General features: G+C 42.3%; 1 protein-coding gene across 1 annotated transcript in view; it reads right to left on the bottom strand.

Annotated features, from left to right (window-relative positions):
• The window catches only part of LHCGR (luteinizing hormone/choriogonadotropin receptor), a 274,724-nt gene that overhangs the window by 209,606 nt on the left and 50,141 nt on the right, over positions 1 to 14,977 (bottom strand). Inside the window, exon 2 of the mRNA XM_082252351.1 lies at positions 7,035 to 7,109. Coding sequence (XP_082108477.1) covers positions 7,035 to 7,109 — 75 coding nt within the window. The remainder of the gene's footprint in view (positions 1 to 7,034; positions 7,110 to 14,977) is intronic.

Here is a 14,977-nt window from a genome sequence, read left to right on the forward strand (position 1 = left end):
GTTATCTGTAAAGAGCTTGAATATTCTTCTAATATTGGCCATTAATTCCATTCAAAAACACATTGGTGGGTCTGGTGAAATCGGCACTAGTTTGGTTCAGAGTGGTAAGAACCTTAGACTGTAGCGTATTTGGAGTTAGAGACTGATATAAATGGGGCTATGTACGCTATAAAGTGCTGCAAAATATGTTGGCACTATTTAACAAGGACTTTTCAGCAACTTTACAAAACTACGTCCAATCCCTTACACCTCACAAAATACAGTAACATAATCATTAAAAAAACAAAAACAAAAAAACAAAAAAAACACTACCTACATTATTGTGTGTCGTTTGCCTAGGCTTATATGCAGCTCTATGTCTGAATGGACACACAGAGAAGTGGCTTGGCTCGGGTTCCCCCATAGCAATCTGCTTGCTGTGGGGGCACTCAGCTGGAGGGAGGGGCCAGGAGCGCCAGTGAGGGACCCGAGAAAACCACCGCACAGAGCAGGTAAGTACAACAAGTTTGTTCATTTTAAACAAAAAAATCAAGCCTTTAATCACTTTAATATCATGCTTCTACTCAAGGCCTCACACTCATGGCTCTCAGGCTAGGTTCCCAGTAGGTTCCAGTACTGCAGCTGGACCCAAGATGGGATCTACACTGCTAGGGAAGGAACCTGAAGCACATTGATCACACTGATCATCACCCCTGCCAAGTCACCCAATTCCCAGCTGGCTGGCTGGCTGGATGCTAACTTTGCTAAACTTCAAATTTCAAACTTCAAACAAGGTGCATTGGGGTGGGGGGCGCAGAGCACCCCCGGCCCCAAAGCACCCACCCCCCATGTTGAGGGCATGTTGCATGGTATGGTTCAGGAGGGGGGGTTGCTCGCCCCCCCCCCTTTTCCTGACCTGCTGGGCTGCATGCTTGAATAAGGGTCTGGTATGGATTTTGTGGGGGGAGCCCACACTGTTTTTGTTTTTTTTTAAATTTTGGCTTGGGGTTTCTCTTAAAATCCATACCAGACCCGAAGGGCCTGGTATGGATTAAGGGGTGACCCCATGACGTTTTTTTCTTTATTTTTTTAATAGCCAGGTATCGGCAACTGTAACTGTGAGTCATTTTAAATGGATTTTTTTTTCTTTAAAAATGTAATTTTTGCTGCAGCATGTATATACTATAAATGCACCACTTTACAGGCACATTAAGGGGACCCACAGGCACTGTATTTAAAGGAATTTTCCATTTTCATTGTTGCACTTTAAGCATCATTAAAATCACTGCTTCTGAAAAAACAATAATTAAAAAAATAATAATAATTATTCATACATGTCCCCCAGAGCAGTACCCAGACCCCCATACCCCTTTTATGGCCAATTACTTGCATATAAGCTCTCAAAATTGGCAATTTTGATTTTTCCTGTTCGGCTCTTATAGACTTCAATGGGGTTCGCCGTTCAGGTTAGAACATTTCCCCTGTTCGGGAGTTTTGCTGTAAACCGAACAGGGGGGTGTTCGGCTCATCCCTGGTTATGGTCTTCATATACACTTCCTTGGTTTGGCCGAATAAATTACATTGTTGCCCAAACTTTTATTTCATTTTTAATCACTTCCAGCTGTTGTGCCTCTTTTTACAGAACAGCATGCACTCCTTTGTCTGACACTCTACCAGGCCCCTCTCTACAGACACATAAAAGAAGGCATGTATAGGTCTTCCAACATTATGCACTATTACCACACAACACAATGTCTCCCCTTGATTATCCTCTATCAGACTAGTAATAAACCCCCCCTTAGACTTTTTTGGAAATTCCAAATTTTCACCCTACTACCCTTCAGGTGTTACCCTGGCTTCCACTCCATCTCAGACTAGTGATCCTTGTCCTACTTTTTAGGCAAAATCTAAAAATCTTGAAGGGGCTCAAATATTCCAGTGGCTTCTTATCCCCTCATGCATCTCGTTTGCCACTCTTACCACAACCCAGCCAGGTCACCTGGAACCTAGAGCTTTTGCTTGGTGTCCCACTTCAGGCTTTCATGCTTTCATGACTTTTTGACCCCTGCATCTATTACCACCTGGAACATTATTCACTCACATAACTAACTGCCAGTTTCAGATCTTTGCAAATAAATCAGTGGATCCCCAATCTTGCTAAAAAACAGACCTTGCCAAACCTCTAACCAGTTTTAAACATACAGTGCCTTGCAAAAGTATTCGGCCCCCTTGAACTTTGCGACCTTTTGCCACATTTCAGTGTTGCACTGTGATAGTCTCAGAGGTCCGTTTAAAGCGCAGAGAGCATCATGAAGAACAAGGAACACACCAGGCAGGTCCGAGATACTGTTGTGGAGAAGTTTAAAGCCGGATTTGGATACAAAAAGATTTCCCAAGCTTTAAACATCCCAAGGAGCACTGTGCCAGCGATTAATATTGAAATGGAAGGAGTATCAGACCACTGCAAATCTACGAAGACCTGGCCGTCCCTCTAAACTTCCAGCTCATACAAGGAGAAGACTGATCAGAGATGCACCCAAGAGGCCCATGATCACTCTGGATGAACTGCAGAGATCTACAGCTGAGGTGCTGCACAAATCTGGCCTTTATGGAAGAGTGGCAAGAAGAAAGCCATTTCTTAAAGATATCCATAAAAAGTGTTGTTTGCTTGTTTGTTTGTTGTTTGCTTAAAGTTTGCCACAAGCCACCTGGGAGACACACCAAACATGTGGAAGAAGGTGCTCTGGTCAGATGAAACCAAAATCGAACTTTTTGGCAACAATGCAAAACGTTATATTTGGCGTAAAAGCAACACAGGTCATCACCCTGAACACACCATCCCCACTGTCAAACATGGTGGTGGCAGCATCATGGTTTGGGCCTGCTTTTCTTCAGCAGGGACAGGGAAGATGGTTAAAATTGATGGGAAGATGGATGGAGCCAAATACAGGACCATTCTGGAAGAAAACCTGATGGAGTCTGCAAAAGACCTGAGACTGGGATGGAGATTTGTCTTCCAACAAGACAATGATCCAAAACATAAAGCAAAATCTACAATGGAATGGTTCACAAATAAGCATATCCAGGTGTTAGAATGGCCAAGTCAAAGTCCAGACCTGAATCCAATTGAGAATCTGTGGAAAGAACTGAAAACTGCTGTTCACAAACGCTCTCCATCCAACCTCACTGAGCTTGAGCTGTTTTGCAAGGAGGAATGGGGAAAAATTTCAGTCTCTCGATGTGCAAAACTGATAGAGACATACCCCAAGCTACTTACAGCTGTAATCGCAGCAAAAGGTGGCGCTACAAAGTATTAACTTAAGGGGGCTGAGTAATTTTGCACGCCCAATTTTTCAGTTTTTTATTTGTTAAAAAAGTTTGAAATATCCAATAAATTTCGTTCCACTTCATGATTGTGTCCCACTTGTTGTTGGTTCTTCACAAAAAATTACAGTTTTATATCTTTATGTTTGAAGCCTGAAATGTGGCAAAAGGTCGCAAAGTTCAAGGGGGCCGAATACTTTCGCAAGGCACTGTATATGTTTACACAACCTGAATGGCCTACAGCTGAACAAATTGCCACAAAATACTAGACATGGTTAATTGATTAAAAGGTAACTTGATCTACAACAGGCTAAAACCGAAGATGATTATGTAGCTATTTGGGCTATTTAAGCTAAATGTTCATTAAATGTCACCAATATGGAAGTCTATGGTCCATAAAATTATGATGCACTGGTATATGGTCCCATTCAGAATTTCATATGAATCCTTCTTACCCAGGCAAGTGCTGTCACAGATGTGCTTCTGTTGGTGATATTTTACTCGTTTGCTGAAAATGTCCATTTGCAACATTTTTTTGGTCCAAAGTTTTTTCCCTCCTACGTACTATGTTTTATAGAGACATCCCCAGAAATCCTTGTTCGGCTCTTCTACACAGGACGGTAGGTGACCTAACTAAGCGCCAAAAAACTTTAGCAAGTATTTCTTACTATTTCTTATAAATACTATTTTTTTTTAGTGTTATTTTCTTACTATTTCTTATAAAGCTTTATGGACTCTTTTTAGAAGCCGGAAGTGACAATCTATCCCGTTTCCAGAAGTCAAACAAAGAGTAGATAACATTATGGCTAATGAATGCCTGTCAAGCCTTCTGGATGATAAACATAGGATTTCTTATGAATCTGGGAGCACTAAATATTATCTTGGAGCCTACAATATCATTGAATGCTAGAGTATGGAGGAGATGTCCCTGTCACGTACCTTGGTTGATGAAAGAGCTTCCCATGTGGCTCTGGTCTGAGCACCTCCAAATGTGGTGACAGAGGTACAAGGCTCAAAGAAGCATGGGTGCTGGTAGCTTGGTAGCAGGTGATTGCCATGGACAGAGACATAGTCAAGGAGAGCCAGGGTCATAAATGGTGAGGCAGCAGTGTGGACAGGAAGCAGGCAGAGCAAGGTCAGTAGCAGGGCAAGGTCAGTACCAGGAAAGCAGGCGGAGCAAGGTCCAGGAGCAGGCCGAAATAAGTACCAGGCAAGCATGTAGAGAATAGTCAGAGACAAGTCGAGGTTGGTATTCAGAATCCACAGAGCAAGGTCAGAAACGAGTCAGGACGGAACGGAAGATGGACGGAAGATCAGCCAGTGAACGCAGGAACACAGGAAAACGGGTCACAGGGAAGCTGAAGAACATCCAGCGATTAGAACACACCAGGTTTTTGTTTAAATAGGCAGCTTGGTGCCTTTGCATGTGGATCTGCGCACTGGCGCAAACAAATTCGCCTAAATGTCAGCGCATGCTGGATATTAGGCCAAGCTCGTCTGTGTGCTGGTTCATATGCACCAATATTAGCTGCACAGGCATTAGCTTTAGCTTCACAGGAATTAGAATTAGTTTTCTGAGTGTTGGTCTTCTGACAGTCCCCTTCCTATGTTGCGGTTGGCCTACCAACCACATCGTTCTCAGTACTCTTGCCACTGTTTGAGTAGATACCCCATCTTCTTTTTTTCTCTTTCCCATAAGTGTTATTTGTCGCTCGTCTTTTCCCTCCCTTCTTTCCTATTCTGTTACTTCTATCTCCTTACTTTAGAACAATATTTTCTTCCAAAGAAACATAGCCACAACTGCAGCATGTCCCACACAACATTGGTCCCTAATGCTTTTTGGAACACAAGACCTGAGACACATACTCATGTTGTTACAAATCTTTATTGCCATTCGAAATTAAGGTTAACTGTGCATTTTACCACTGAATGTCTGACTATTACATTCATGGCGTATGCACCTTGTCCTTGTAACAACTCGCCTGATGTTTTGAATGATCATGTTTACTGTGATGTGGCTGGAACTAATTCAAATTGTGATACTAAAATATTAAAACAACAAAATAAATAAATGCACACGCAAACACCATGCCTTGCTTAAAGTGAACCTGTGGAGACAAAGCTGCTATAGTAGCTGCCATTGCCGCTTAGCTTTTAAAGCTGTGGGATGTCATCTTACTACCTAGAGAAATACTTAACATGGAACAGGCATAGAACCAGTGGAGTCTAAAATATATGAGCCCCCTACCTTGCTTACTTGTTCATGGTCAGTCACCCACTAGGTAGTAATGCTAGGATCAGAAAGACAGCCATGGAGACTACACATTTAAAAATAAGTCAGCAATGCCATAAATGCATAGTTTCCAACATTCTGAAAACATTTTTAGGGACACTTCTTTCCTGTAGGTGTAGTATTATTTTACTCAGGGGCAGGGCATCCATTTTTAGGCGTGGTCTAGCAGGAGTAAAAAAAATGATGTGGCGATTAAAATGGGCATATTTTAAATTACGCTAAACATTGGGCATGGCTTAAAGGGGGTGTGATTAAATGGAGTCTGGGATGATACAGTGGAGAACATGGTAATATATAGGGAATGTAGGTAGGGCAGGGGGTTGGGGGGAATGGAGAAGGGGGGGGGGAAGTGAGCAAAGTTGGGTGGGGATGGAGAAGAGGGGGGTGAGCAGAGTTGGGGGTGGTGAGCAGAGTTGGGGGGATGGAGAAGAGGGGTGTGAGCAGACTTGGGGGTTGGGGAGGAGCAGAGTTGGGGGGATGGATAAGGAGGGGGTAAATAGGGTAGGTGAAGGGGGGGGGGGTGTCATCAGCAGAGCTGGGCTATTCCGGGCTGCTGGGTAGGGAAGAGACTGGGGCAGGATGGTGGTGGGCCAGCACACAAAAGTTGCACAAAAGGTGCTGCATAGGATAGTCAGCAGACAGCTATCTATAGGACTCACAAAAGCTGTAACTTTTCTGGCGGTAGGCACAGGTACCTGCCTTGGGTGTCTCTCCCTGCTCACCCTTGTGTCCCCCTTCTCTTCAATAAGTCAGAGATAAACTGAGCAGAAGGGGGCGGTCCTGCAGATTTAGGAGGCTCAGCAGACACCCAGCCCCTCCACAGCCGACCACACCAATCACAACCTCAGCCGGAACAAGACTGCCTACTGAAAGGAGCGTGAGTGGTGGGCATGAGTCAGTGTGACAGGGGGACCAAATGGTACCCCCTGAAGCTATGCCATTGGTGTTGCCCAGGTGCAGTCCACACCCCATAGTGACGCCCCTGACAATGCCTATTTGTTGGGATTTTGCCCGGGACAGGCTCAGACGGGGACATTGGTCTGATTTCCATGAATGTCCCGGGACTGTTGGCAACTTGTAAATGTTCACTATAAGAGCTCTTAGGCCACCATTGCAAAGATAAACGTCCAAGGTCCCACAAGAAAACACTGACAACTAAATTCACCTATTACAGGCTTCATACCCTTAACTCTCCAGAAACACTATAGATAAGGCGTATGCACCTGATCCATTTACAAATTTAACATGCAAAGCAAGCACAAAACTGAAGCATATATCTTACAAATTAACAATTTTGAGGAACCAATCAATAGCTCTTGTTACATTCACTGTTGCTAATGTCCTTTTGAGTTAATCTCTCTTCTGCGTGTGAGATATATTCAGTGCAGGTCAATAGATTCACAGAATAATTACATGTTTTTCCAGTAAAATTACTTACATGCTTAAGATGTCTTGTCGGAAATGCTGAAACACCTTAGATGGAATTTCTTTAAAGGAGAAAGAAGATAATGACCTGGAAGAAAGGAAACAGAATCTTCAATAAATGTCTTTACTCAGCAGATTAAAAGCCTGAAAACCTGAAACATTGACCGCATTTATTTGCTTCTTTGTGTGTAGTCTTTTTTTTTAGTTTGTCCTATTGTCCTTGCTTAGATGTTCTTTAAATGACAAATGCAACATTTTTCTGGGAAAGGAAGTACAGTATACCTGGTAGAAACTTTCCTTCAAGGCATCAAAGCAAATTGCCACAAATAGAACAACTTTGATGACTCATCTGCTTGACCACCCTGATCCCCCTACAGCGAGCAATGGGGACCAACAAACCGGTCACTTTCAGTGTTAGCAGAAATTGCTGATAATACCAAAATATTCAGGGAAATAAATTTGGCACAGGATGTTGCATCCACGCCCAGAAGAAGTCTTTCTTATGACGAAACGTTGGCGATCCCAGACATAAACGTCCACACGCCCCCCAACGAAGCCGGCTGTTTATCCATATGCTGATCTGGAGACTTGCGGGACGCCGCGGTTAGATCCATGACCGGCACATACTACATGCCTGTTTTTGTCTTTTAAATTGTAAGTAGTTTTTTTAATAAATTTACCTATTGGTTTACGGGATTACGCTATGGGCCTCTGTTTCTTTCTACATATGGCTTTACGTTCAATGGAGTATATGAGAAGTTCCAAGTGTGCCACATATTAATGTGATCGGTTTAACAACACACCGGAAACGGCTTTCGGCTTTTGGAGTCTTTCGAAGCACCTGAGCTTGATATCGGTTGACCTACTGGTTTACTACTAGCTGGGAGAGGCTGTCTCATTAAACTGAGCAGCCACGGAATTTCGGTAAGCTGCTTGTTATACCTGAGCACAAGGGTATCCCCTTCCTACACTTTTCCCTGGTGTCACTGGAAGAAAGTTATTTTGCACGTGGATTCACATCTCTGCACTTAATATTGGGACTATTCATTTGGACATTATCCCCTCTCCTTTTTTGTTTTCTTTATATGAGCTTTTCAGCTATATAATTGTATACTGATTTCAGCGCTGCACTTTTTGGTTTTTATTGTATTTTTTGAATCACTGTTAGTTGATTTTGTGCCAGCTGCTCACTATTGTTCTTAATCATTTGGTTTTCTGTCACATCTAGCGCGGAAATTTTTCTTCTATTTATATCCTCATAGGAGACCTTGATTAAATAGGAGGTTGAGTATATCTACATGGCAGCTGAGGCTTAAAGTAGAACTATAGGCAAAACTTTTTTCTACATTTTGGATAGGGAGGGTTATAACTAAGGATCGACCGATATCGTTTTTTCATTGCCGATACCGATATTTTGGCCACCGCATACCGGTATCGGCCGATATGGGCCGATATTTTGTACATCCTTTGTCATGGTCCGAGACTAGTCTTCTCCTCCAAGCATTAGGTGGTGATGCTCATGTAAGGGTAAAATGATGTCACATAGAATAATTCCGTTTACAAATGTTATTGAATATGCCACTCACATATGTACAAATTAAAGATATAAGCAATTCCACATTAGCAGATCTGCTGGCAGATCGGTATCTCTCACCCACTTGCCGTAAGTGATACCCGGGTGATACCGCTCCATTCGGCATCCACTCAATACTGCTCTGTCTCTCACCAGCTCCATTTCCCACCCACCCGATACCGATCCGTCTCTCACCCACTTGCCGTAAGTGATACCCAGGTGATACGGCTCCGTTTCGGCATCCACTCAATACTGCTCTGTCTCTCACCCGCTCCATCTCCCACCCACCCGATACCTATCCGTCTCTCACCCACTTGCCGTAAGTGATACCCGGTTGATACCGCTCCATCCGGCATATGATCTCAGAGGTTACAAGCGTGGTCACGCCCAGCGTGACCACATGACCTCTGAGATCATCATAGTATGCTGGATGGAGCGGTATCATCCGGGTGTCACTTACGGCAAGTGGGTGAGAGACAGATCAGTATCGGGTGGGTGGGAGATGGAGCGGGTGAGAGACAGACCATTATTGAGTGAATCCCGAATGGAGCGGTATCACTCGGGTGTCACTTACGGCAAGTGGGTGAGAGATACCGATCTGCTAGCAGATCTGCTAATGTGGAATTGCTTATATCTTTAATTTATACTTATGTGAGTGGCATATTCAATAACATTTGTAAACAGAATTATGCTATGTGACATAATTTTACCCTTACATGAGCAATATTTGGAAAATCGGCAATATCGGCCAGTTCCGGGGCTGATACAGATATATCAACAAAAGTCAATATCGGCCCTCGATATATCGGCCTTGCCGATAATGGGTCGATTCCTAGTTATAACCCCTGTCAGATTTTTTTTTCGCTGCTGAGATTTCCCTTCACTTCCTGTCCCATAGCCAAAACACGAAGTGAGAGGAATTCCCTGCAAATGAAAGGAATTCCTTGGGGACCCCCAGGACACCAGAACTAATGTCCCCATTGGAAGACTTCCCCCCTATTACTTTTCTGAACAAATCCAAAATGTGGGATTTTCTTTTACTTTCAATGACAAGGGTAAACAGGACAAATAGAGAGGGGTAATCTCCTTAAAGGGGGCACAGACAGCAATACAATTTGACAATCTTTCAAATCCCTCCCCACTCTGTCCAAAACAAAAAAGAAAAGTTTTGACTTTAGTTATACTAAATACTAAATCTAAATGTTTGCACTTTGATGCACAAAATACACATTTGGAGGTTCTCCCCCTGGGAGAATCAGTGGTGGAAAAGGATATGGGGGTCCTTGTAGATCACTGGCTTGGCAATTGCATGCAATGCCAAGCTGCAGCTAATAAAGGTAGCAAAATACTGTTATACATTATAAAGGACATACATTCCAGAGATATATCAATAATTCTACCCCATAAAGAGTAACTCCACTTTTGTTGAGAAAAATGATTTCCCTCTGGGTGATCTCTGTACATTGCAAGAATTTTAACAAACATTGTTGCAGATTCCTACCTTTTGGTATTCTAAAGAAATCACTGTTTGTTCCTCTGTGTCCCTGTGTTGAGTGAGTCTAATGGGAGTGGCTTCATAATTATCAATCAGCTGCTGCACCTGCAGGGCACTAATGAGGAAGGTTGCTGGGCCTGCATCCCTTTATACTTCTATTTGGAGTATCTCACCAAAAATGACATCTTTGTTGCAAGGGATGCCAAAAACCTGACTTGTATCTTTGACAGACTTCTGGGAAAATCAGTGAGCCAATCACACAAGCAGAAAATTATTATTTTTTTCTGGTATAGACATTCTGTATACAAACCCCTCTACATAGCCATATTGCATATTTTTACAAAATTACAGAGCTACAGATTGAAAAGGAAAGGTCATTTCTAACAACATTCAATTAGAATATGACTTATGTCGCACTTGTAAACTCTATATTATTTTTTTCTTTCTTTGCTATTTTTTTCCCCCCCAAAAATGGAGTTACCCTTTACCAAAACACTGGTTCGGTTCACCCTTATTTTGAATGCGCAGTTCAGTTTTGGTCACCAACCCCCAGAAAAAACATTGAATTAGAAAGAATTTAGTGGGGGGCAACAACATTTTTCTGATAAAGGACCTCGATGTTGAGAATGGATTACATAGACTACAGTTATTCACTCTGGAGAAGTGGTGCTTATCCACTTCCTGCAAACTGACGAACCTGTACATCGTCTTGAAGAAGTGGTTGTACCGGGATGATATGCAGCTGCAGGCATTTACCCGGTACCGTTTTTTAGAGCCTGCAATCGGCTTTCAGGAAATAACAAGGCTCAGCAGCTGCTCAAGTGGTTATCCCAGGTTATCCACCTTCCACGGCTCTGTCCAGGTCTCCCGTCCCACCGGGAGACCCTAGCAACCAGCCGGCACATCCGCCAGCTGGTTGCAGTCCCAAACAAAGCCGGATTCGGCTTCGGTCGGCTCTCCAATCATGTAACCCGGAAGCGACGTCACAACGTCACTTCCGGTTTACTCGGCTGCCAATGGCGCCGATTTAAAAAAACTGTCAGTATTCAAAAATGCAGATTTTGTCATTTTGAATACTTTGAAGTGCAGTGGAGGGGTTTGGGGTCTTTTAGACCCCAGATCCCTCCATAAAGAGTACCAGTCACTGCCTATTACCATCACAAGGTATGTTTACATTCCTTGTGACAGCAATAAAAGTGATCCGATTTTTTGTTTTAAAAAAACAGTGTTAAAAATAAAAAATAAAATAGAAAAAAAATGTAAAGCACCCCTATCTCTGTGAGCTCACGCATCAAAGAAAAGGCATACGTAAGTCGCACCCGCAAATGAAAACGGTGTTCAAATCAAACATGTAAGGTATTGCAACGATCAATAATTCTAGAAAAAGACTTCCTCTGTAACTATAAACTGGCAACCGTTAGAATTTTTTAAAGTGTCACCTATGGCGATTTTTAGGTACAGTAGTTTGTCGCCATTCCACTAATGTGCGCAATTTTTAACCCTCACATGTCAGGTATCTATTTACTCGGTGTAACATCATCTTTCACAATGTTCACAAAAATTGGGTTAATTTTACTGTTTGCGTTTGAAAGACTGCTGCACAAATACTGCGTGACAAAAAATATTGCAGCAACAACCACAATTTTATTCTCTTTGTTAAAAAAATATACATAATGTTTGGGGGTTCTAAGTAATTTTCTAGCAAAAAATACTGATTTTAACTTGTAAATAACATGTGTCAGAAATAAAATGATACTTACCTCCATCTTCTTGCTCCGGGTCACCTGAAAAACAAATGGATAATCACAATTTTTTTTTTTTTTACTTACCTTGTTTAGAAGAAAATATACTTACCTTACTTCCTCTTCCTCCCCTCGGCGGCCACGGCGATTCGTCACTTCCTGGATTGCAATGATTCCTGGGAGCTGAACGTCATCGCTCCCAGGAATCAATGCGCCTGCACCGGCCCCGACGTCAGTTCCGGTGCAGGCGCCGTCATACCTTGCTAAACAGCTTCTGGGCATGCCCAGAAGCTGTGCAGGGATGACGCTGTGGCACCGGAAGTGACGGCGGGGCCGGCGTAGTGCATCGTGGGACCGAAGAAGACGGAAGAGGACACAGAAGAGGATCGCGCTGGCTTCAAGCTGTCCACACCTGAGATGGCAGCACTGGACAAGACATTTTCAAGGTAAGTATTTCTTCTTTCAGGTAAGTGCAACCCGGGACAGATCAGAGGCTATCCATTGTGGAATTTACTAGCCCTGACTGTGCCGGGGGTATTTTTATTAAAAAAAATGTTCACTGGGTGGAACTCCGCTTTAAGTGGGTAAAGTTGATCTTCACCCATTCCACTAACTTGGCTCCTCTGCATACCGACCACCCTCCATTGAACATATATAGGGTACTTTTTTCACTGTTTTTTTTTTTTTTAATTACATTTCAGCCCGCCCTACTATTCTCCATTATATGCCTAGGTGAATGACATTATTGCCCCATTGCCTCCTAAGATATGTGATGTGCATATACCAGGAGGCACCTCATTCACTTACGGCATTATAGACTCAGAGGGGGGTGAATACAAATGCACGCCACACTTTCCAAATATTTATTTGTAAACAATTTTGAAAACCATTTATCATTTACCTTCCCCTTCACAATTATGTGTCACTATGTTTTGGTCTATCACGTAAAATCCCAATAAAATACATTTACGTTTTTGGTTGTAACATGACAAAATGTGGAAAATTCCATGGGGTATGAATACTTTTTCAGGGCACTGTATACAGGGCTACAGGCATGGTCAGAGAATTGAGAGATTATTTTGTTTTCTTTGATTTTGTTTTGTCTGGCTGTCTTTAGATATTTGCAGCAGCAGAATCCAAGGAGGGTGAGCTATCAGTGACACCAAGAAGAGTCACACATATTATTTGAAACTCAAGAAACTTGCAGATAATTTGTCTTACACGTGACTCTGGAAGCTCTGCATATAAGCAACATACTGCTTTTATTACTTACAAAAACAGACATATGACACAGGTTGTGACAAAATGAAGTCTGTATGAAAGGGCCTCATTCACCTGTGCCAGCTGGAGCTTACCCTTTAACCACTTCAGCCCCGGAAGGTTTTACCCCCTTAATGACCAGGCCATTTTTTGTGAATTCGGCACTGCGTTAACGGAAAATTGCGCGATCGTGCGACGCTGTACGCAAATACAATTGATGCCCTTTTTTCCCCACAAATAAAGCTTTCTTTTGGTGGTATTTGATCACCTCTGCGCTTTTTAGATTTTGCGCTATAAACAAAAAAAGTGCGACAATTTTGAAAAAACATCAATATGTTTTACTTTCTGCTATAAAACTTTCCCAGTAAAAAAATGTAAAAAATCTATTTTTTTTTATCAGTTTAGGCCAATTTGTTTTCTGCTACATATTTTTGGTAAAAAAAATCCCAAAAAGCGTATTTTAATTGGTTTGCGCAAAAGTTATAGCATTTACAAACAACGGGATAGATTTTTGGACTTTTTATTTTTTTTTGTTTTTGTTAATAATGGTGGTGATCAGCGATTTTTTGCGGGACTGCGACATTGCAGCGAATAGATCGAACCCCTGACATTTTTTACACTTTTTAGGGACTGTTGACATTAATACAGTAATCAATGCTAAATAATATGCACTGTTAATGTATAAATGACACTTGCAGGGAGGGGGTTAACACTGGGGGTAATCAAAGGGGTTAAAGTATGTCTAACTGTGCTTACTGACTGTGGGGGGGGGGGCTCTGTGACAGGCACAGAGAGATTGGGGTGTCGGGTGACTCCTGATCTCTCTCTGCCTGTGTGACAGAAGATCCGCCTGCTTTGTTTACTTAAGCAGGCAGGTCTTCTGTCAGTTTCTCTGACGATTGCGGGAGGCCGGCGGCGATCGCCGCCGCTCCTACCGCGGGCTGCGTCCCACAGTGTCTAATCACAGACCGCGTGCACAGACAAGCCGAGACCATGTGCACAAAATCACGTAGATCTCATGATTTTGCGCAGCCAAGCCGCCCTGCCGCAGTATATCTGCATGGAACGGTCGGCAAGTGGTTAAATTGCACATAACTTCATAAAGATGTAAAAATTATAAAAAGAAAGAAAAAGTATAAACAGACATGTTATGGTAAGGTGAACCCAATGACACCAAAACCCCTTCCAATAAACCAGTCTGAAGCAGAGTAGAGCCTTTAAAAAACAGAAAATATCGAAATGTCTCGCTTCCATCCCAAACCCCCAAATAAGGGGTTTATTCCTCATTTTAGATTAGCATTGGAGTCATGCAAATCATTTATTTATGTCACTGGGCCAATTACATCTGGAAGTTTTTGTTGATAGCAGAGATGCAATTAAGTATTTTAGAACCATTCATTCCAAACTGCATATAGCTATTTCAGGCTTGTTGGCCTTACCAGTGAAGTGTATAGAAAAAATAATGACCTCTATGACAAGTGATAGAATGGAGACATGAATACCTTTTATTTTTTCAGAACGTTGAGTTATAAAACTATATAGATATAAAGTACATACAATATAGTTAGCACATTGAGTACAGAATACACAGTTACTATAGAGATTTATTTTTATGATACTTTACAAACTGAAAAGCAGCGATACAATGAGAAAATCTTCATAGAAATTATTGTAAAAGTCCAGAGCCTTAGTATTGCTGTTCTGTGTTTCAGTGAAACTTCCAGGCCTAGGACAGTGTGAGGTACACATAGGTGTGCGCAGATATTGCGTTAGGGTGTGCACCCCAACTCTCAAACACACACATATATACACTATATTGTCAAAAGTATTGGGACGCCTGCCTTTACACGCACATGAACTTTAATGGCATCCCAGTCTTAGTCCGT

This window comes from Pelophylax lessonae, assembly GCF_965119305.1.
Source record: "Pelophylax lessonae genome assembly, chromosome: 3".
In the NCBI taxonomy this organism is placed as follows: Eukaryota; Metazoa; Chordata; class Amphibia; order Anura; family Ranidae; genus Pelophylax; species Pelophylax lessonae.